Source organism: Calypte anna, chromosome 9, assembly GCF_003957555.1.
Source record: "Calypte anna isolate BGI_N300 chromosome 9, bCalAnn1_v1.p, whole genome shotgun sequence".
NCBI lineage: Eukaryota > Metazoa > Chordata > Aves > Apodiformes > Trochilidae > Calypte > Calypte anna.
In genome coordinates, this window is record NC_044255.1 from 9,644,966 (window position 1) to 9,668,773 (window position 23,808).

Below are 23,808 nucleotides of genomic sequence, written 5' to 3' on the forward strand. Positions count from 1 at the left end.
ATCACTCATCAGACTGTGAGCTCCTGCGCCCCGCCTCGGGATGGAGCAGCTCCCCACGCCGAGCAGGCGCCCCAAGGGCGAGGGCTCCTACGCCCCAGGCCCGTGCCTAAGGGCTGAGGGGAGAGCAGGGGTGGGGGCGCTTGGCTTCTCAGGGGGCGGGGCTTGGGGGCGGGCGCGCGGGACGCGTCACTTCCTCTGCGGAGAGCGCTGGCGCCGGGGACGGGCGGCTGTTATCGGCGCGGCGGTGGGCGGCAGCGGCGCGGAGGAACGATGAGCGACAGCGGGGAGCAGAACTACGGCGAGCGGGTAATACACGGAGCTTGTGTGCGGCGTCTAGGCGGGCCCACCCTCCTCCGCTTTTCTCTTCCGAGAGGCGCAGTCCGACTCCGTTTTTTTCCTGCGGCCCGGGAGCGGAGGGGTGGCGGTGGTGGGGAGAGCCGCGGCGGGGCCGCGGCTCGGTTGGGTGAGGAGGTGGCAGCGGAGAGGCGCCGGAGGCCCCGCGGGGCCGGAGTTAGGCGGCGGGGAGTGTAAGATGGCGGCGGGCCCGGCCGGGGGAGGCGGCGGGGGCGCGCGGCGGGGACGCTGGAGCTGCCCGCGCGCCGCGGTGAGTCTGGCCGGCGCCATCTTGGGCTGTGACCGGGCGCGCCGGAGAGGGACAAAATGGCCGAGGGGTTCCGGGCCCTGCCGCCGCGCCCTCGGCGGGCTCTGCCGCTCTCCCTACCGACTCTACCCGGGTGTGGTGTGGCTGAAGAGAGGCTTCGGGGCCGGCCGCTTCCAGCTCCCCTGCTCCCTGCCCCTCCCGCAGCCCCTCGGCGACCTCAAGCTCCCTCCGGGCTCGCAGCCGTGTTGCGGCGGTCACGGCGGGTGCCGTCGTGCTTCGTCCTCCGTCCCGAGCCCGTCGTAGGCTAAGCCTTTGTTATCCTCTCGTCAAAAGCTGCGTTACGGTTCACGCTTCCGGTGAATTTGCTTTATCAGCTGAGCTTCGGATTGCTGCTCCTCGCGCGTGCTTGAGAAATATCTGCTTTTCGGTGCAGTCGCAGCCTTGCGTCTGGGTGGCTTGGTCTCGTAATTTAATTTCAGTGTGGTTGCAGTAGGCGAAGGGTTGAGCTTCAAAACTGGGCGCGCTCAGTGCTGCTACAGCATTCGCCTTGCTTTGTGAAACCTGCAGTAGACGTTCTCTTCAACTGCATTGTTACTGCAAAATGTTACTGTCTGGATGGAATTTTACTAATATCGCAGCTAAGCTTCACGTTCCTGACCTATACCTGCAGTAGCAGATTGCTTACAGTTGGGTTTTCTTAGTGAATCGGTCTTGGTTTCCCTTGAGGTGTTCAATTTTTACAGCAAGAGACGAGTGCAGTCCAGGGGTGACTGCTGTGTTTTGGGGTATTTTTTCAGGATTGGTCTAACTTTTTAACTTGCCACAGCCTTAGGTGGACTTGGCAGAGGTAATAAGTATTTTAATATTAAACCTTCACTGGAGGCAGCAAAAAAGGGTTGCTCAGAATTACGAACTTTACAAAATCTCAGTGTCTTTGAATACGGCCTTTTCTTCAGCTTCACGATAGTAAGCTTTGATAGTAAGTGTTACTACTTAAGGGGAGATGAGAAAAATTTGGTCTCCAGGAAGCTAAAAAATTTTAGATGGAAATGAATGCTGAAAGATAAGGATTAAAGAAGAGACTCATACCACCCCCAGTATTATCTTTGATGTCTTCATGTTAGTCTTACTACTGGTATATTTTTAGAGAGAGGGTGTATTACATCTGACTCAGAGTGAATTTCTGTGAGTTTTTCTAAAATATTGATAGAATTGCTGTTGTGCAAATCAGGTTTTAAGCCTAAATTTAGTGAAGTTTGTCAGGGTAAACTGTTTTATTTTCATTCAGAATGAGGAGAAATATTAAAACCTGTAGCAAAGTCCTTTTGAAACATAATTGTGCAGGGTGTGATAGGACTGTCCCACCCGCTTTTCTATTTTATCTCTTCTGTACTTTTATAAAAAAATATAAACTGTGTGCAGACAGTCTTCTCCAAGGCTTATCATGACTTATTTCTGAATTACTGGGAATCATGAATAGGTAAGTTGTGTGCAATGTATATGTTTGCAATGCTAAAAGGTAAAATCCTGGATCTATGTGACTGATATTTCAGACTAGATCAGGGAGTGGCTTTTTTAATGCTATTGACAGCGTTATTTAGGGGATTTTTTTTCTTACTTAAGACTTCTATTTCAATGGCTTTCTGCTTTTTTTTTCAAGCTGGAAGCATTAAAGTCTGCAGAGTGAAAACAGTGTTTGGATAAATAATCTAGGAGGTGACTTCACAACTGTCTGTTAAGCTATTCCAAGCCCAGGCTGCCAATGACAATTGTGCTCCTGAAAACATGTTCCTGCTTTCTCCCTTATTGTAGTGTTTATATAGTCGGTCAGATCTGGGAATTAAATCAGCTGATTTTTTTTTTTTTTTCTGATTCTGTTTCCATCTGCATTGGTTTGCAGGCTTCACTTGATTGTGTAGCCACCAAATCCTAATGTCAGCATTGGGGATGAGGAAACACCAGGTGCTTTCACAAGTAATGGGGCTTGCTATGTCAGTGCTTTATGGCTTATGTCTTAGTTGAAAAAAGGAAAAAAAAGCCCTTGTCAAATTCTCTTTTACAGTTTAGCCTCCATAGTGGGATTAAACTCTGGAAATGTCTCTGAAGAGACTCAAGTTTAAAAATGCTACTAGTATTTCAAATACTTGAGTATACTTTGAATTCTTTCAGTATGCTGTAATAATTGCCATGGTTTTTTTGGAGGCACTTTCATTTGTTTTTCATTCATTGGAATTGTGCTTACTGAAGTGCATGTGATTGAGGCATGAAAGTGTTGGAAAGAAGACTAGCTAAAGGAAAACAATGGGGAGTCTTATCCTGTGAGTTAGTTAATACTGATAGTGATTACTTGGTATGTGTCTTATTAATATAGTAGTTAGGCTTCTTGCCTATTTTTTAAATCAGACTAACTTCAGTGGTATAAACGCTCTGTTTATAGATCTAGTTCCAAGGTACTTAACATGTATTTTCAAAAACACTGATTTTATTGCTGAGCTGTGGAAGATGGTCTAAGGAAGCAACTTGAAGATTAGAAACAGTATGATAGCTTGATGCCACCCAAGGGATAGGTTCTTTCCTTCTCTCTGTTCCTCCTTCAGCAGGACTTGATCTGGAGAGGATCTCTTAGTGGGCTGATTCAGGGTCCTAAGCTGTCAGAAAATGGTTTACTTTGTGCTGTTGGAGTTTTCTGCCAGCTTGGTGTGCTGAATGAGCACACTGGGTTGGTGCAGGTGTAAAGAAGCTGGCCTGCCATCCTCATGTTGTTAGCTTGATTTTACAAAACATCCTTTTTTTTTTTTCCTCTTTTTCCCCTGACCGATTTTTGAAACCAGAGTGGAAAGGCCTTCTGTATTCCCCTGCAATGGATTCTCAGCCTGCCCAGCAGGGATATGATCTGGTGATCATGTGCTTCAGGGGGAAGAGAGGCAAAACCTGTTATTTTTCTGTGGGATAAGGTGCCAAATTCAGTCGTAGAGAGCTTGAAGGAAACATGAAGTCAGCACAGTTACACTTCAGACAAATCTGACTGCAGATGTGTAGTGTGAGGCTGCACCTTTCTGTATGAAAACAAGTGGAAAGATGTAACTGCATAGGTATTTGGGATTTTAAAAATAATTTTGTCTTACATTGTTAAATAGCTTGTATTCCTATGAGAAAATCTTAATTTCGGAATTGGAAAGAACACATGTTCCTTACAGACCTTGGATCTTCTGCCCATGGAAACCTTTTTCTGTTTGTTGCACCTGGAAGCTGCTGTTGTGATATTCTTTGTTGGTTGAGTAGATGGCTGTAATGCATCTTTATGAAAGTACTTAGAGGTGTTAAAAACATCATAGCTGCAGTATTACACATTGCTTTTAATGTGCTTAAAGTAGGGAAAGAATAATTTGGAAAATGTGAGACCAGAATACAGGGCTTCCACCTGAATTCCATTAATGCCTGATGGAAGGGAAGAAGTGCTGGTAGACATCAAGGGATCTGCTGTTTTTTTAAATCTCAAGGTTAGAAAAAAATGGTTATTTAGTAGCAAACACCAGCCTTGATTCATTTACAAGCAGTGTTTGAATACAACTAGGATAAAGAAAGTTACTTGTTCTCTCTTCTTCCACATGTCCTGACAGGAGCCTTCTTTGACATTTTTTCCAAAAGTTAAAAATCACAGAATGAAAAAGCAAATGTATGGAGAACAATGAAACCAGATGAAAACTTCAATTTGTGTTAGCTGTGGCAGTGGCTTGTGTGTACTCTCCATGGCTGTTAGCATCATGGGGCCTAAACTGAGCTTGGAGAGCCACAGGCTCCTGGTGCTTGAAGTGTTGTGGGAGATCCCCTGGGGGTCGGAATGGGGTGGGATAGCAGCTTTGGCATTTTAGAGATTATTACCAGTCATAGTAATGTCTGGAGAAGGTAAGGTGAAATAAATTCCTTTGAGGCTGGAAATAATAGAGGTGACATGATTCTGTACAATGTGGTGGTTTGAAGAGAAAGGTTTTGAAGAATGATAATCTGGAAACAAAATGGGGATGCTTAAAAACTGTAAAATGTTGTGAAGTCCAAAGCAGCCAGATTAAAATAAACCAATCCAGTTCCCACATCAATCTTAATGTAATATAAAAAAGGCCGTCCTAAAAGTGTGTAAAATAGATGTTCAGTCACTTGCTTAGGCTAATACCATTTCTCTACTGGTTTCTTCAGAGCTTATTAACTTCTAAAAACTCTAAAGTGTGTTTATGGGCAAGCTCCTTCCTGCTGCTTCCCTCCCATTGTGCATTTCTTGCCTCCTTGTCAGTAGTAGATCACCTGTATTTTGACATGGCTGCCTCTGTCTATCCTGAATCTGACAGGAGAGTTACGTTTTGTGAACAAGAGCTTTTTTTCCTTGAATAAAGAGCAGCCTTAGCTTTGGATTTTAGTCCTTTTTTGTTTTATCTAACCTTTTTTAAGACCTTAAAACTCCTTATGGCTAAATTAATATATTAACTCAGAATTAATGGACTGTTTTCTTATGAAGGTAGCCAGAGGTTAAATTTATTTGTAACTTAAATGCTTGCGCTGTCCTTTGTGTAGGGTTAGTATATGAAGTCATTATCATTTAGAAAACCTCCTTAAGTGCTTTGTCAGAGCAAAATTTGGCCTTGATCAGCTTTGCTTTATTTCTGTTGCTCTTGGTATTAATTAATATTCTCCTTTATCATGCAAGTTGTGTCCCTCCCTGTCCCCTCCAGTACTAGATGGTAGGCAGGTGTAAGTAGCTGAACTTAAATTGTTTAAGTTGTGTGTAAGTGGTTTAAGCACAATTACATTTTCTGTTAGCAAATGAATTTCTGAATGCTTTTTACAGAATGCATGTTAAGTTCAGTGTTCAGGTATAGGAAATCTGACAAAGATAAATCAAATTATTTTTTTGAGAAAAATCTGGTAGTCTAGTGTCACTAGTGAGCATTCCTCATCAGAATTGACACAAAATTTAGAATTGTTTGGTTTTAGGAAAAATGTCAAATTCTGTTGCTGAAATTTAAATTTTCTCTAATATCTTGACATAAAGAATACCTCCTAGTGTGTTCAAACCAAATATTGAAGCCTTGTGATGGAAGTTAAAGCTTTATACCAATTTTAAAAACACGTTTATATGAAGTTGGAAATGCTAATTAGGTTCTGCCATTACAAGAGAGGATTACAAGTAATTAATAGAGCAGATGGGGTGTAACTTCAGGGCAGTGTTTGTTTTACAGAACTGCACTTTCATCTGGTAGAAAAATTATGATTTCCTTGGAAGCGTGAAGCCAGCGTACATGATGAAACTTGTGCAGGCAGAGTAGGTTTGAGTGCACTCCTTAAATCTTCCGGCTTCTTTAAAACTGCAAGGAATGTCCCAAATAGTAACATAATCATAAGCTGTTGAAAGACCAACCTCCTTGTGCTTTCTGCACTCAAAAAGCACATCAGTTACTCCTCTGGCCGCAGCAGGGACCTTGCTTAAGTCAGTTCTTGTTGATTTTATCTAAGCATGTGGTTGGCAGTGTGAAGTCTTTTGAGTTTCCTAATGCTAGAATTAATTAGTAGATACTGAGTTGATCCTCTGTGCATTTGCTCTTAAATGTAGGCATAAATAGCAAATTCAGTTGCTTAGCACTAAGTTAAACTGAATTGATTGAATCTGTTTTTAAAATACTAGGGTGTTTGGTAGATTCAATTCTTGAACTGCATATATAGTAAAAGTCCACAAAGCATTTTTATTTTTTTTTCTAGTTTCAGTTTTGGCACTAGATTTTATCCTGGAGTTTTTAAATTTCTTCATCCTGTTCTTTTTCTATTAAGGTTAATGTTGAAGAAGGAAAATGCGGAAGTCGCCATTTGACAAGTTTTATAAATGAGAATTATTTGAAGCTCAGGAATAAGTGAAGCTGAAATTTGAAAAAAAAGAAAGTGAATGCATGCTAATTATCAGACCAGAAGTCCCACTTGTAGAATATTGAGCAATTTGTGTGAAGTGGGGAAGATGAAAGAAGTCAGAATTTGAAACGGAAGAATGAAGAAAAGGAATAAAAATGAAGTTAAGATAAGAAGTAATCTGGAATCTGAAAGCACTACGCTAAGTAATTACTAGTCTGTTTATGTGTCCCTGTATATTTTGCTAAACATGCATGCATTATCTGTTTAATAGCAAAAGTATATGCAGGGTAAAGAAGTGTCTACCAGGGAAAAAAAAATAAAATAAAACCCTCCTTAAAAATCTAGGCAGTTCTAATGCCAACTGCCCGGACACATAGATATGAATTTTTACCATTTATTTCACTGGAGCTTGTTTACAGACCTTAGGTAAAGGAGAACGTGTGTACAAATTAGGCTCTCAATATCTGCGTGCAGGAATCCCGTTCTGCTTCCAGAAGCGGAAGTGCTCATGGGTCTGGCAAGTCGGGGAGGCACACCCCTGCAAGATCTCGATCTAAGGAAGATTCCAGGCGGTCCAGGTCAAAATCTAGATCCAGGTCTGAATCCAGGTGAGTTTACTTCTTCTACCTCTTCCTCCTCTTCAGTCAAATGATTGTGTCAGAGGTGAGCCCAAGTGTTTCCAGAGATAACAGGTGATCTGTGGACATGGAATCCAAAGGGGCATACATGTTTTCAGGATTTGAAAAGCTAAACTATGAAATTAGAGTTTTGCAGCTTTTTCTAAGAGATACTCAGCTACATAATCTTGTATGTCTGTTGGTACAGTTTGAAGGTGTGCTGTCTTAAAATAGTCTTAAAATAATGGGTAGTTTCTGAATGTGAAGCATGAGGAACTTTAGATCTTACTGTTTCAGTCCATTAAAAGAAAGAGGGGCTTCAGCAGACTCAGTTAAGTTACATTAATATATTAATGGTTTCTCACTGGAAGCAATGACATTTCTGGACTAATTAAAGACATATTGCATGAGAAAGAAGCAGCAGAGGTAAGGGTGAATTTCAACAGCCATGTGCCTGACCTTTTAAATATACATTAACTTTACAGATTTCCAACCTGCTAATTTTAAACATTAGACAGCTTTCCAACCTCTCAAAACCAACTTGTGGAGATGGTAGCTTTTGATTGTATTAGTTACATGACAATGCAAATGTATGCAGTGAAAATGCTTTTGCACTCTGTTACCTCTCCTTAGGCTGCTCGGCTAAACAAGCTGTGTGCACTGAACCAGATTCCTCTTCAGACTGTTAACAGACATAAATGAGAAAGAAAATATGTGAAACTTGCTGCCAGCTGCTTTACCTTGGCAGATGTGTGGTGTCAGAGGTACATAAACAATAACAGAGAGGCAACAAAACCTGTCAATGGGTCAATGATCTTAATTTTTTAAGAGTCTAAATAGAGTGCTGACTAAAGAAATTGTATGAACAATTCCAGTACTCATTTGTAAGCATTCTAGTGTCAGAAGCGAGGTCTCCAGTGAAGCTCTTCACAGAGTGCTTTTTATTTGTATAAGCAACGAGTTAGTCTTGGAAAGCCTGGAGGTCAGGCTGAAGGAAAGGGGACAACTCTGGAAGATACTGGGCTGTTAGCAACCACCCATGAGCAACAACAACAAAAAAACCACTCCCAAATCCTGTGTTTAGGTCTCCTTGCAAGATGAAAGTGATCAGTGTGAAAAGAGCTTGTAAGAAAGAAAATACTGCTTGAATTTTGACAGCAGAGGAGTGGGCTGGGGTTTTCTGTGTATTTCAGTCACACACAGAAGTATCAAATCCCTATCGTGCAAGAGCAAATACATCAAATTAAATGAAGAAATACTTGGTAGTGTTAATAAGGGTTATTGGGATGACCTCTGGGATTGCTAGTTCAGAGAGATTCGTTGGACAGCCCAGGATGGGTCTGATCCAAAACCCTGCTCAAGGCAGAGTCAGCTCTGTGTGCAGACCATGTCTCTGGGGCTTTATCCAGTTGAGTTTTGAAAATCTCAGAGGGTGGAGACAGCAAAGCAGCTTTGGGAGAAACTTTTTTAAAATAACAAGTTGGAACCTGGCATATCCTTCTGCACCTTAGTCAATAACCCCTAAGGATTCCATACTCTTAGAAGCACCGTGTTTCTCACTTGCAGAATTACCATGATACTGTATAAGGAAGTAATCATAATTTGTATACAATGCTGGTAGAAGAGTGTACAAGAGCTAGAATTTGAGACACCTGGCAAATAATTTGCTTTTACAAGAAATCATCTTTTGAATAATATCCTGGCAACTGGCTTCTTACTTTCTGGTGAACAAAAGTAGAAGCTTACAACTACCATGGCTTCCTGAGCATTTAACAGCAGTCTTGGAAATGCCTGTGGCTGGAAATCCTGGAAGTGTATTGCAGAGTCAGAGTGCATTCATTAGCAGATTTGGGCAGTATTGTGTCAAGGCCCAGGTTTAGAACCAGCGAACTTATTTCTCTTTTCAGTGCTGTCACACATTTGGATGCGATTATGAGCAGATCATCTAACTCTGGCTCTCACTAAAGAAATAAACTCATGAGAATTTCAATTTCTTGGCCATTTCTCTTGAAAATGTATTTTTGAGTTACCAGCTTTATAAATTAAATTTTGATTGGGGAACAAATCTGTGTCCTGGTGTGTTTATCAGTTGGTGTGTTTATTTAACTTTAAAATCTGCTTTTATTGAAAGTTTTCAGCAGCAGCAATAGCTTCCTTGTTTTCTTTGATTCTTCAAAACAGTTATTGAAGGACAAGGATTTTCAGCTGCAGTGGTTTTGCAGTGAAGTAGAGTATGGCAGTGTGACATTGAAGGCAGCAATATAAGCAGTGCCTTGTACTCTCCCATAATGAATTGCCTGCTCTTCTTCAGTGTCATGAGTGCCTTATGTTACCTGTAACATCAATTCTGTGTTTGCTTTCAGGTGTTTTTTTTTCTGTCAGCAGTTCAAATGAGGCTGTAGGTGTGTGTTACTATTTCTGTCTTTCTTTACTGTCTTCTTGCACGAGTGAAGTTCTCTTTTTACTTCCTGTTGCCAAAAATAATCTATTTCTAAACTAGTTAGTATTATTGTAATGGGACATGCTGAAGTAATTTATCCTGGACATGCATGTGTGTTTTAAGTTGAATAGCACTGGCTTACTTCTGATGATGTTGGAAGGCATTTTTTTCTTAAGGAGGTCTTTAATGTACAAAGCATATGTAGAGTGTATATAGTTCAGTTCGCCTGTCTGGTGAAATTCCCTTGCTGTGGAAGAAGCTGTTAAATGCTCAGGATTAAAAACCAGAACAAAATAAAAAACAACAAAAACAAACAAAAGTTCATGTTAAGTGCTTCTTCATTCATGCCAGTTAGTAGTGGTGTTCCTGTGAAACATGGTTGTGCAATGATGGTAGTTTATGCTGCATGCTACCTTGGCTTCCACAAACTAGAGAGAGGACACTTAACACAAAAATTAGTCTGACAATGAACAATTTATGACTTTTGAGTATTAAACTATTTATTACACTTCTTAGCCTTGCAGCTATTGTCTTCATAGTTGTTTGGAATGCAGATTGTTTGGTGACTGCCACCAGCAGGCTGAGCTCAGGCGTAATATCCCAGTGCCTGCTCAGCTTTTCAGCTAAGATTGTGTTGGGAGGGCTATCGGTTTAGTAGAAAGAATTTAAGTGTTTCAGGACCTCATCTTCATGGACCTAGAGCTGTCAGCAAACATTTCTAGAGCTATTCTAAAGAGAGGTCTGAATGGAAATAAGTGATCAATTGTGCCTTTATTTAATCCCTTGAAGTGTAAACATGTAAACACTGATGACCAGCTAGTGTTTCAATAACTGTTAAAACACCAGAAGGTAAATAAGCCCTACTACAGCTTATTTCTTTAGTTGTGTTAAGCTCTGTTCCAGGGGCAGTTCCTAGACTCATGTATTGTATACAAACTGTTCTTTTGCTTTTCAGTGTCACTGACAGCACTGCTATTATGAGTGCTAGAATAAGAAAAAGTAGGCACCTCTGCAATCATGCATGCTTTATGTTAAATCATATTTACTCCTGTTCCCTTCTTCCTGTTAAGTCTTACTTTACTTAGATGCTACTGTGCATGCTGTGAATATTCTAAGCATATACTATGTCAAACCTAGAGAGAGTCTTATTAGAGAAAGTTACAAATAATGCAGAATGAAAAGCTTCCAGAAACAAGCTGAGGTTCCTGTTCGGCAGTAGAAATGCTCTGACATCATCTACAGTAATGAACTGTAAAGTTTTAGCATAGTCCTTGAAAGCAGTGACTAAGTTGCTTATAGCTGAGTCACTCAGTACTGCAGTACTTTTAGCAAATTATTATTAGGTGTTTCTGTTTGTGAATATCTGACGAAGTCCTCAAGGGTTAAAAAAAAAAAAAAAAGACAAGCCCAACACTATACCTTTTTTTTAAATTTTTCCTCAGATCTAGATCCAGGAGGAGTTCCCGTAGACACTACACAAGATCCCGGTCTCGTTCCCGCTCTCACAGGAGGTCCAGAAGCAGGTCGTACAGTCGGGATTACCGGCGGCGGCACAGCCACAGCCATTCACCCATGTCCACTCGCAGGCGTCACATTGGAAACAGGGTATGACTGGAGGTGACTCACACATAGTCCTGAGGACATCTTGAAATCACTCAGTTAATTAGAATTTTCCAGAAAAATGTTCTGTTCCCCATTCAGGCCTGTTTACAATAAATTGTAAGTGTTCTTTTAGCTGCTTTACAGATTCAGGTGGCTGAGTGCAACATGGTTCTTGCTGAGGGAAGGGGAAAAAGGGATCAGTAACATAAATGAGGATGTGATCCAGACCTCTGTCTCTTCACATTCAGCAGCCATCAGCTAGCCTTTGGAGGGAAAACTGTAGTGAAATGAGGCAATCAGGTGTACCTAATTACAAGGTGGGAGGCGTGAGCTTGTGTTGAGGCCACTTGTGCCCAATTAGGGCTGACCCCAGCTGCACATGAGCAGGATTGGGCAACCAATAAAAGGTGAGCTTTGAACTCGCAACCTCAGCATTGCTTGGCTTTGTATTGCCGTATAAGCACTGCGCACTAACCTGATTGCACCACTGGAGGCCCCCACACCTTTTATTGGTCGCCCAGTCCTGCTCATGCGCAGCTGGGGTCAGCCCTAATTGGGCACAGGTGGCCTCAACACAAGCTCACGCCTCCCACCTTGTAATTAGGTACACCTGATTGCCTCATTTCACTACAGTTTTCCCTCCAAAGGCTAGCTGATGGCTGCTGAATGTAAAGAGACAGAGGTCTGGATCACATCCTCATTTATGTTACTGATCCCTTTTTCCCCTTCCCTCAGCAAGAACCATGTTGCACTCATAGTTAGTAACACCTGATTGCCTCATTTCACTACAGAAAACTATTTAAACACAGGATCTATTATGTGCTGCAAATGTAGTTTGTACGGTTCCCCAGGAAATGGAAAGTGTTTTTATAAAAGTCAGCTTGTTGTTACCTTGCCTATTGACAAGTTAATCCAATGTGAATCTCAGCAGTATGTTGTTGTTGTTGTTGTTTTGGTTTGAAGCTCTGATACAAAACTTGTGAAAATACCTTGCAAATACAATCAAATTTTATTCTAATACCTATCTATCTTTTCCTAGGCAAATCCTGACCCAAATTGTTGCCTTGGTGTGTTTGGCTTGAGTCTGTACACCACAGAAAGAGATCTGAGAGAAGTTTTCTCCAAGTATGGTCCAATTGCTGATGTTTCCATTGTGTATGATCAGCAGTCTCGGCGTTCGAGAGGATTTGCATTTGTGTACTTCGAAAACGTTGAGGATGCTAAGGAAGTAAGTTGGAGTACAGCACATCTGGCATGTTTGCTGGGGTATATACTCAGTAGCAGGGTCTAGCCTGGAGAAACTCAGTTTTACCTTGAAAATGGCATAGGAACTTTTACAGTTAATTGCTCTCTCCTGGATGATGCAGGGCCGCCTACAGTGTTTTCCCTTCCTTCTCAGGGTCTGAAAAATACAATGTCTTGAGTACTCTCTCAAAAGATTCCTACTATATACCAGAGGGGAGAGTGGAGGGACTTGAATACTGCTCCCCATGCAGGCTGAGACTACTGTGTCATTCTCAACAGCAAATGTGAGGCCTAGCCAGTGAGAAAACCACACCAGCAAGGGAGAGAAAACAGAAATGCAAGATCTGTTTTATTCTGAGATGAGAGTTCCTTCCTAACTCCACATAGAATCTTATATTTAGTAAGAGCATTGGTCAGAGTGGACCAGGCAACCCATTTGGGACTCTATAGGAGCACTTACACACATTCTGCTGATGCCTTGTGTGTCAGTCAAAGGGAGAAAGAATATTTCCTGAAAAAAGGCTAGGCAAACATAAAATGCTTTCTTGGTCCTTGCAGTTATGAAATGGGAAACCCTCAGGGATTCAGTAAATTGAAGCAGTGTGAATACTGTGTAACAGATTATGGGATTTGTGCTTCTAAGTGCTACAGTATGAACAGGGAATCCTGTATATGCCAAGTATAGAGTCCTATACTCAGGTCAGCCCGCGGAGAACGGTGAGTTTATGGGCTATAACCAGGCTTAGATTCTGCATAAATTCCACTACTTAAAATCTCCAGTGTCATCTTTTCCCAATTGGACACTGTTAGGTTGGAGCTTTGGAAACGTGTTCTGTTTGGCATTAAAAAACCCAGTGAGTTTGATAACTTGTTTTCTTTCCAGATTTCCTTATGATTCAGATCTTACAATATTCAATGTTACAGTAGTTCTGAGGAAGTATTGGAGTTTAAAAAATCAGTAGTGCTTTATTTTTATTTGTCAACAGCTATATCCTTTCCTATATGTTGTATTTTAAAGTACATAAAGCATATCCAAGGATTCTTCTTAGTAATGTAAGAAACAGAGATACTGAAACAATTGTTCCGTTTATGTTCCTTTCAGGCTTTTTATGCAATGTAAGTCACATTTTAAGTAGTTACAGAAGCTCTTATCCTGCTAGTCTAGAATGTCTTACAGTTTATATTCAGTGTCATGGATAAGGCAGAAGTGACATGGTGATAATCATCCTAAGTGAGCCATTTTAGGACTTCATACTTGAAACAGGGATTAGAAACATTTGTTGGTAAGAAAGCTCATACCCACAACATTTTATCACTCTGTTTAGGCAAAGGAACGTGCCAATGGAATGGAGCTGGATGGAAGAAGGATCCGTGTAGACTTCTCCATAACAAAAAGACCTCACACACCTACTCCTGGCATCTATATGGGAAGACCAACTTAGTAAGTTACCTCTGTGGGTTTTTTCCCAGACCAACATAGGACGTAATTGTCTTATGTTTTTTTAAAAACTGTCTGTATCCCTTCTAAGAGACACTATGCTGTATGGTTTCCTGGATTTATCAGGCTTTTGTATTAATGCACTGTGCTGAATACCTTTGTTGTGACTTGTGCACTCTGTCATGTGGAGACTAAAATACAAAAATCACTACTGAGGCCTGATGACATTTTCAAAAAAAATTAAAAACGCCTCTCTTTAACAAGAGCTGGTGGTGGTGATCTGACAAAGATTCTGAAAATAAATATACCTCAACTAAGAACAGAGGCATTTCAGAATTAAAAAAACCTTGCCTCTATGGACAGCCATCAGTAGTAGTGCATATCTTTCCAGCTCTTCAGGAGGGATTAATTTATATTGTGATTAATTTATATGTAAGTGATCTGGGGTCAGCGTGGACCACAGCCAGCAGGAACCTGTGTTCCTCTAGTTATGGGGCCCAGGCATGAGCTAACTAAACATTTAAATGAGTCTACAGTAAGTTTTTTAACAATTTCTGAATTAAGTTGTCCTATGTACCTTTAAATATTAGTATCTTTTGCAAGCTCAAGACTCAATTGCCAAATACCAATTGAACAGCTTGCCCTCTCCACAGAGTACATTTTTTACTTAAAACTTGCCAAGAATCTAAATTGTTTTCTCAAGTAATTTCCTATTTTTCCCAAGGCTTTCAGCTTATGGTACTTGTAATTATGTAGTGTATGTTGAGACCACAGGTGTTTGGGGTTTTTTTCTAATTGGGAAGTTTTTCCAAAAGGAGCTTTCTGAGAGTTAAAGTGAATGAAGAGTTCTCATAGAATTAAATTCCTCATGTGCCCTTGATCTCAAAAGGTTGAGAGGCTGCAGTCCAGGGAGGAAGGTAGCTGGCTTAAATTTCAAGCCAATTAGTCAAGTGGTTCTGAGAAAGGTGTGATCACAATAATTTCAGCTGTGAGGATGCAAGGTAATAATGCAAGTCAGTTCAAATGGTGTGTACTTAACTGACTGACTGCTTACTGAAAAGCCCTCCAAACAGTATCAGTGTTTTGTATTTTATTAAATGTCATTCTCTTTCACTACTTGTAGTGGCAGCTCACGACGACGAGATTACTATGACAGAGGGTATGATAGAGGGTATGATGATCGTGACTATTACAGCAGATCATACAGGTAAGGCAGTATTTGTAATATTTGTGCTTTCTTATCTACATTTCTCCATGTTCAGCAGTTGGTCTTGTGTATCTATGCCAAAATCTTTTTGCCCTTGCTGTCACTCAAATCTTACTGGTCAGTACAAAGATGGGGAAATATTTTGTGATGTTTAATCTGTGGCTTGAGTTAGTTCTTAATGTTCTTCTAACCTGCATTAAGGTTTGGAAAGCAAAGTATGTTCTCTGTACTTGAAATTTTAGAAGAATATTCTGTTGGTTCATCTGTTAGCCTTGAAATGGTGGGAATACTGGTGCAGATACAGTATCTGAGTTGGTATTACAGTGCTAACGTTTGAGCACAGGAGACTAAAAAATGGAAGTTGTTTTTTTTTATTATTCAGAATATTTTGAAAAAATTATTGATATGTAATTGGGTTTGGTGATGAAGCAAGTTTATCTTCTGCATTTTCCATGAAGCCTGACAACAAGTCTTGTCCCCTGTGAAACCCTGACCATTTCTGTGGCGCTGTTAAGTCAGACACAAAGATAAAGAGATTCTTTTTTTTTTTGGGCTGCAGTTACCAAACATGCCTGTAAGTTGCAGAATTTTGTGGCAGTCATTAAGTCATTTGCAAGGCTTAAATTAATCAGCAATGGGTGGATTTATGATTGTTCTCTGATGGTAACCATGTATTGATGGAAATGAGTGAATTTTAATTGCATTATCACATTATAGCTTATATGCTGATGCGGACAGGGAAGGACCAAGGTGAGCACAAGACAGAAGTGTTCAGCTCACATTTGTGAGCAGCAGTCACTAGTCCACTCCTCTGCCTCTTTACCAATCAGTTTTCTTGAGACACTAGTGCTTGAAATATGGAGTGCTCTAGCAGCTAAAATGTGAAGCTGCTACTGGGCATAATTAAACCAAGCAGTTAAAGAAAAAACAACCCCACAATGGAATTAGTTGCAATCAATGGGTAAATTAATTGAAATAACTTTCAAAAATGTTGGGGAACAGAAAGATTGCACCATTGCCTGCTAAGCAACTTGTGAAGTGGTGCTTCTCGTGTGTGGCATTTTGTGTGGGCTTCTGTTGTAAACCTGCCAAAATGGCACAGACACCTAAGGACCAGCAAAGCTCAGGGACTGTGCAGTGTTTGGGAGGAGTTTTACTCTGTTGATCTTCTTCTTGCTCTTCTTTTTAATACAGGTTTCCTTACACTTCATAAAGTGTTAGTTAGGGTTGTCCTTGCCATCTGTTGTTTGTTGCTTGCGTGTTCTTAAAATGTCATTTATTGCTTGAAGTCCCAAGTCTCCAGTGCTGAAGTGTTACCTTTTCATTCCTGATAATGAGCAATGGTTCATGTGTTTGTAAAACATTAGGAGAGGTTGTAATTCCCTCAGTTGTGCATGTATGCTAGTCAGATACTGGTCCTTTGAGGGAGAGGAAACAGTGGTGTGGATGCCCCAAGAGCTTCCTTGAGGGTGGGAAAGTAATTGTCGAAAGATTCAGTAGAACCTTGCATATGGATACTTCAGACTAGAAAATCAATTGGTAACAGTTACTTTGCTTTCCTTGCCTCACAATCTCAGATGGAAATTGTCACGTTAAAGCTTTAATTTGTCCTCATTGCCCTGTTATGATAGAAAATCACCTGGAAACTAAATAGCAACCTTAAAAAAAAAAGCACAGGAAAACAACTTGCACACTGTCTGTCTACCAAGTGGAGAAGTCTTACTTTAAAAAATTAAAAATGAAAGAAGGGAGACCTGCTGGCTGATCTTAAAATGCTGCTTATTGGAGAGTGTTACATATACAATACTGATCAGCTGGAAATCAATTCTTCTCTGACTGCTCTTTAGCCAGCTCATTGTGGGAGCTCATAAAAATTAACATGGTAAAGTAATTTAGCATTATCCAGTTGGAGGAACCAATGTGTTTTGCCTTCCCATCATTTTTTTAATGCTTGATGATATTTTTTGCTTGCACAAAGAATGTTTTTGTTTATTTTTTAAATTTTCAAAAGTCATTCTGCTTCTGTGTTCACAGAGGAGGTGGTGGTGGAGGAGGAGGAGGCTGGAGAGCTGTTCAAGACAGGGATCAGTTTTACAGGTATGATGGGAGATGATGTTTCAGTGTTTGGCCAGCAGTGGAAATACTCCTGGATGTGATTTTTTGATTACTCTTAATCAAGTCTGGGTTATCTTCAAACACATGAGCAGAAACTGGGCACTTGCAGCTCTTCAGTGAGCAGTGCATTTCATTTCAAAGGTTCTCTCATCCCTGTATAAAGAGGTGAGGTTAGGATAGGGACAGATTACTGTAGCTTTGCACAGGAAAAACTTGTGGTTTATGCCAAGAAGTTAATGTCCTGAATATTTGGATGGGGGGGTTTTTTGGGTTTTGGTGGTGGTGGGGTTTTTTTGTTTTTGTTTTGTTAAGTGATTAGTGCAGCTAGGCAAGGAAAGACAGAGCTTGTGAGTGCCTGGGTTTGGAGGGCTCAGGGGTGGGGCTGGGGCTGGTTGTAGCATTGACTGCTGCTCAGATCAACACTTCATCTCAACAAATAATTCAGACTCAAAGTTAAGCTGGTATTTGACTTACACTGCTCATCAGGGTGCTTGGAACACCAGCATAACAGTTAGTCAACATGTGAGTGTTGGAAAGCTTCTGTTTCTTTTATTAGTTCAAAGTAGCATTGCTCTGACCCAGTACTCAAGAGGGTATTAAGAAAATTATGTGGAGCATGCTCTTGGTACCAGAATGGGGTTAGAGGTACCAGACCAAGCTGCTGCCCCTCCTCTGCCCTGGGCTTTAACAAAGGGATTGTTCTGTTCCCTCTGACAGGAGGAGGTCACCATCCCCATACTACAGCCGAGGGGGCTACAGATCACGGTCCAGATCTCGATCCTATTCACCTCGTAAGTAGCCACAGAGCTCACAGATCAAAAACAAATTTCTACTTTGCCTGAAGTTCAACTTCTGATGTTTTTCATCCATAAATACTATTTGACTTCAGGGTAGTTAATTTTTGTTGTTGTTGTTGAACCACAGTTCCCTTTTAATGTTTCATTGAGCAACTGGCAACCTTGAGGACAGAGCATATACTTAGTTTGCAAACAAGCAAGCTATGAAACCCCACTTGTTAAAAAGTCTAAGGTACCATTTCTTTCTCTGCAAAGAAACACGAGTTTGTAGTACACAGGCAATTTGGTTACCAGACCAAATTCCCAAGCTTCTCACATTAACACTGTAACTAAATGTCTGAGTAACTTACTGAAGAGAAGGTTAATTTCATCTGAGATCCAAATAGTGCTTCTGCTTTTCTGACTTGCTGCTTTTCATGGGAGATAAAGCTGCATTTTGATAGCAAAAAAATGTAATGAAACACAAAGTAGCATTCCTAGCCCAGTGCCATTGTAATGGATACAGGGTAAATGAATAGATTGTGTTCTCACCTTTACCCTTCCTGTCCAAACAAAAACAAGTGGAACAGTTTTTACTGAACACAAGGTGAATTCTCATTGCCTGAAACCTCAGCCATAGGCATGTGACAGGAATTGACATTTTTCCACCCAAAAGAACTTCCTGGCAGAGTGGTGTACTGACTGCTGGACTTGTCACAGGCAAATTGTAACACACAGAGTCAGTGTGGATGTGAGGGGGTGGCAGTTAATTTAGCCAGAACTCTTCAAAACCTGTCAGTCCTTGGAAGTCTAATAGTGTTTTTAATTGCTGTTTCTTTCAGGTCGCTATTGAAGCATGACACGTAGAGGAATTTCTAGCTACAGCTTTTGAGTTGAAATTGCAAGTTTGTGGACAATATTTTTTTATTGTCTCTTCTGTTGAAACAAGTGAACAGTGCCTAGTGAATAGGTGACTTTTACACCTTTTATGAAGACTACTTCTGTGGTGTTAAATGCCGTTTCATTCTGCATATTTGTGTAGTTTGGTGCTTTGTTTCAATTTGTGTTTTGAAAGGAGTATGTTTTGCATGTATTTTTTTAGTCTCAATTTTGACTCCTGAAAAGTTTCTATTGTAAAGACAAAACTTCAGTTAGTTTTTTTTTCTACTGATTCCAAGGTATTCTGAACATGAAACCCTGTGTAAAAAGCTTTCAAAAAGTAAAAAAAAAACAAAAACAAAAATCGAAGGGGTTTTTTTTTCTTCTTAATTTTGCATAGTAGAAATTGAATTGAAAAGTGACTAAAACACTTGCATTCTGTATTCTGGAATAACATTTAAGCCCAGAAGTAAAATCTGTCCTAATTCTGTGTTGCTGAGTAACTCCCTACAGGAGTAGGATACCTACCTGTAGGTAGGTACCTACCTACCTACCTACCAGGTAGGTAAACCCAGTCTGTGGGAAAGTCTGTGTGAATTGTCCTGCAGCAGGAGCAAGAGACATCCCTCAGCAGCACTGGAGCAAGGCTTGCTATAAACTCGTGGTCATGCTGTTGAGATTCGAGGCAGGTGAGCTCTTAGCAAAGTGTCACCTCTGATGTACGAAATTTGAAGTAAAGCAGTGAATTTTTTCTTATTTTGACCCTGATTGTCCCTGTAAGAGTACATCTTTTGCCAGATATGCAGCTAAAATGCAGTAAAACTTTAAAATCATTCTTTCCTACCACTGTAGTACTGTTTAGCATACCCAGATTGAACTGGTTACAGGATCCTGTCAACCTGCAGCCTCTTGACCTTTATTTGATTATTTCCCCACATTCTTGTACAGGAATGGAACAACTGCTCTTCCTGCATCTCTTTGTCCTTACTGGGCCTTTCAGGTCTCATTAGATCTTTGTATGGAAATGATCAGTAGCTTCATTCTTCAGTAATTTCTGGTTCTGTGCTCTGTTCTTTTGAAGGGGGGGTGCAAGGAAGGCACAGGATAGCACACTGTATTCTGCCAAGGTTGAGGCGTTTGTGGTGTCTTTCTCAGAACCATCTCACACATATCCTAGTTTGTAGTTTTAAGACCTACCAATCTGAACGTTTTCATACAGCTGCTTGCAAGGGCTTGCCCTGGAGGATGACCAACCAGGAGCCTGCCTCTGGAGTCTTTCATTAGAGAATGTAAAATGTGGCTATTATGAGCTGACCTGTTGGCACTTGGTTATAGTGAGAAGTGCCACCAAAGCCATTACAAGTTGGGATTTAAGTGGGAAGCCTGTTTGACCCCCACATTTTTGTTCAGTGGAAACTACTGTCAGCCTTGCAAAAAAGGACATGTGCTCACACTCAGTTCTGTCCCATTTCTTTTAGGAAGAGCCAATCATTTGTTATCCCATGGAAGCCAAATTGCACCAAAGGCGCTTCACTAAGGGCTTCTGGAGCCTGTTGCTCATTTTTGAAATCAGCACCAAATCCCTTGTTTCAGTTTTCAGCTATTAAGTTAACTAAAAGATCCTGAGTAACAGTATATAGTAATATCTGTGCTGTTAGATCTTTGATCTAATTTTTTCATTTTGCATTGCATGAGGTGCAGTGAGATTTCCACATTGGCTTACAGTGAGAATATATTTTGTGTAGAAGTAGGTGGTATGCTCATTTCTGGACTCAAAATTAGGGTGTAGGGAAGAAAACACTTTCCCCTTCTGCTCTCAGGAACAGCTGGGCAAATGATGTGACTGAAGAAGTCCTAACTGCTGAACCTGCCTGGAGAGGAAGAAGACGTAACATCGCTACACCAGGTGTCTTGGGAAGGTTCTTTCAAATAACTGGATATATTTTTAAGGCTAGATCTGTTTTTACAGTCAGGATTTCAGCAGTTCACCTGTATCATTCAACTGTATCAGCATTAATATCCTATCCAGGGCCATGTGTTGGTGCTCGTATCTCCCACATCCCTGGGGCTGTGCAGCACTGCTTGTGGGCTGAGAGCACCCCAGCTCCCAGTGCCAGCTCCCTGCACTGTGTGAGTGTTTTGGGACTGTGATTCACCTCTGGTGGGATAGGAGGATTGCTTCCTCCTCAGCAAACAGTCATTTCGTTCCTTTACCATGTTTTCTTAGGCATGGTGTTGGGTTTGCTTTGCATCACTCGGCAGGGGTAGGCGAGTGGAGAACACATGTCCTTTGGGTTGAGTGTCTGTGATTTAGTAAAATTGGGGGTTTGCAACTGGTGGTGCATTTCCTGGCTTGCTGCCAGAAGAGCATCCTCCCACCCCTTCCCTGTGCTGCCATACCTGCTGCTTCTGGTAATGCTGGGATCCACAGCCCAGCCATGTTGTGCTCTGGATGAAAGCAAGCTTGTCCTCCACCCCAGGAAAGGTGGGTGTTGTGTTGGGGCCCAGGTGTGCCTCACAATCCGTGTTTAAAGCTGTACCCAGGGTTTGGAAACGTATCGGCTCTGGTGCTGCTGCAGCCTCACTGTGGGGAGGGCCTTTGGCTGTTTCCTGCCACTGAATCACTTGGGCTGCTTGTCAGTCCTGACAGCCGTGGTGGGCTGCTCCTCGGCTGGTGTCATGTTGCCCTGTGCAGGCGGGAGTGAGGGATTGCTGTGGAATGCACATCGGGACTACCTCCAAATCTCTGTGGATTTCCTGATGCTCTGCCAGCTTGTCACGCAGAAATTCATCACGGGAGGGCGGAAGAAAAAGTGTACCCAGCCTTCTGGCAGAGATCCACCAGCTGTAGGGAAGCATCCTCTGCTGAAAGCAGCATCTGCTGGGGTGGATGTGAAACACTGTGCCCTTTGCTGACTCGCTTTCCTGTGAAGAGCAGAACAAATAATAGAAAAACCAACCAACTTTAAAAGCACGTGGGGGGAAAGGGAAACGGTCATGTTTGCCCTGTTGCACCTCTGGACTCTTCCCCAGTGTGTGCAGGTGATGGTACCTTCACTTCATTTGGTGCTTCTCCCAGTGGAAGAGATGCTTCAGTCCCTGCATCTGCCTGGGCACCAGGAAGGTCCCCATGGGGGTAATGTTACTCAAAGGAGCTGCTGGGCATCAGCACAGTGGGGTGGGTGTCAGCAGGGGTAGTCAGGGTTTTGATATATTTGGAAAACACTGATACCAGCTTGTAAGATGGCTTACAAGCACAGAATAACTTGAAATTATGTTTTAAGAGTGGGTTCAAGCAATTTGCTTTGTGGTTCACATCTTGGTTCCAGCAAATAAATTGCATGAAAGGCAAGTACTCCCACCCTGGCAGAGCTGCTTGCAGAGCCCTTTGTTTTTCCTCCTTTAACATGGCAGGGCTGCTTGGGTGGTTCAGAGGCCTTACTAGAGGCTTGGGATAGTGTAGATCTGGGGGCCAACCTGTTTATCCCGAGCTTGCAGGGAACTTAAGAATCTACTGCAACATCAATGTGGATGTGGTGATTTCCAGACATCTGTCCTACCTTCTTCCCAAAACCTCCAGCCAAGGAATCCACCTCCTCTGCAAGTCTGATCAACCAAACATTCAAGGTTTTTCCTGACTTCTATCTTTCCAAAGCATCCCTTTGTACACACAAGCCCTTTATCTTGACCTCCTCCAGACTAAACAAACCCGCCTGCAACCTTCACTCACTCTTATGGCTTTTTTGTTTTTTTCTTTTTATATCAGTTTTGCTGCAGCCTCCCAAATTTGTTCCATACCAGCATCTCTCTCAGAGAGGAATGATCTCTCTGCACATTCCACCTGCAGAGCTGCCCTCAGAAGAGGGACTGACTTTTCTGCTGGGAAATGCACCAGCTTTGAGACCATTTACCCTGAGCTTTCCCCATGCAGTTGCTGCCTTGCCAGGAATTTTTTTATTAGTGCTCTCAAGTCTTCCTCCTGCTAAGCACCTGTTTCCTTTGACCAGCTCATCCAGAGCAAGACCAGTTCACCAAGACACTGGGAAGTCTGAGTACCACCTCCCTAGGGTGGGGAAAACATCTGGAGAAGGTTGTTGAGCTCCTGCAAAGCATCAAAAATGAGGAGCAGGATGGATGAGATCATCCAGGTAATGACATCCATCTGTAGAAGATCAGAGTGACGAGTCATCGGTGAGCACTGACACCTGTGGGCACTAATTACTGGAGAAACCTTTAGTTTCTCCTGCCTCTTCCCAGTGGCAATGAGCTCATGAGATGAAATGGCAGCTCCTTCCCCTGTTACTGTCAATAGCTTATCACTGAGGAGGAATTAATGACCTAACCGAGGCAAAGCCTTTTTATCAAAGGGCATAATTGACATGCTTCAGCCTAAAAGTACCTGAAAAAAAATTGGTGGGGTTGGGAGAGCCCCCAGCCCCACTGGTAAACCACAGCCCAGCAGGAACTGCGCTGAAAGCACAGATGAAGAAATTGGAGGAGAAAAGATTCTTCTGGCTTTGCATCATTGCAGTCCAACCACTTCTATTTTTGCTACACGCGTGGCATCGAGCACCCGTCACTGCTATTCCTACTCCATCCAGTACCTCCACATGAGGGGAAAAGTGGCAGCAGGATGGAGCATGGCAGAAGGGAGAGGTGCTTTCAATTGTCCCACCATGCAGCTTAAACTCCGAGGCAGAATTCTATCATCCTCCCTCCATCTCCCCCACCCTTTAGGGATGACTGCCTCTAGGGCATAAGGCTCTGCTCCAAGGACCCTCTTGTCATCCAGTGCTACTTCTGCACCTTATTTTAGTCTCCGGCTGTGGCCTGGATGCACTTCCAGGAAGGTTTGGGTTTGTATTCTCAAAAAACAGAGAAAGAGAAGAGTCACTGAAGTTGCAGTGTCAAGCCCAGCAGCTGAGGCAGGTCATGACACTAACTCTTGGTTACTTGAGGATGTGTTCACTGGAGCCCACCAACAGTCACCTGCCCC

General features: G+C 42.0%; 1 protein-coding gene across 2 annotated transcripts; it reads left to right on the forward strand.

Annotated features, from left to right (window-relative positions):
• Positions 1-194: 194 nt before the first annotated feature.
• Positions 195-19,176, forward strand: TRA2B (transformer 2 beta homolog). 2 transcript variants are annotated; one of them, XM_030456027.1, is made up of 9 exons: positions 195-306; positions 6,968-7,101; positions 10,993-11,155; positions 12,192-12,380; positions 13,723-13,838; positions 14,959-15,042; positions 17,077-17,139; positions 17,875-17,948; positions 18,776-19,176. In XM_030456027.1, exons 1-9 carry the CDS (start codon positions 271-273, stop codon positions 18,784-18,786), a joined length of 870 nt encoding a protein of 289 aa, XP_030311887.1. In that variant the 5' UTR covers positions 195-270; the 3' UTR covers positions 18,787-19,176. The 2 variants fall into 2 exon arrangements, with proteins under 2 accessions (XP_030311887.1, XP_030311888.1); XM_030456028.1 differs by lacking the exon at positions 18,776-19,176 and having other exon boundaries at positions 17,875-17,956.
• The last annotated feature ends 4,632 nt before the right edge of the window (positions 19,177-23,808 follow it).

Excerpts from the sequence above, each read along its gene's own strand:
- TRA2B (XM_030456027.1), top strand. The coding sequence starts at position 271 with ATGAGCGACAGCGGGGAGCAGAACTACGGCGAGCGG. Across the intron at positions 307-6,967 it reads AGCAGAACTACGGCGAGCGG|GAATCCCGTTCTGCTTCCAG; the intron begins GTAATACACGGA and ends ATCTGCGTGCAG. Across the intron at positions 15,043-17,076 it reads TATTACAGCAGATCATACAG|AGGAGGTGGTGGTGGAGGAG; the intron begins GTAAGGCAGTAT and ends CTGTGTTCACAG.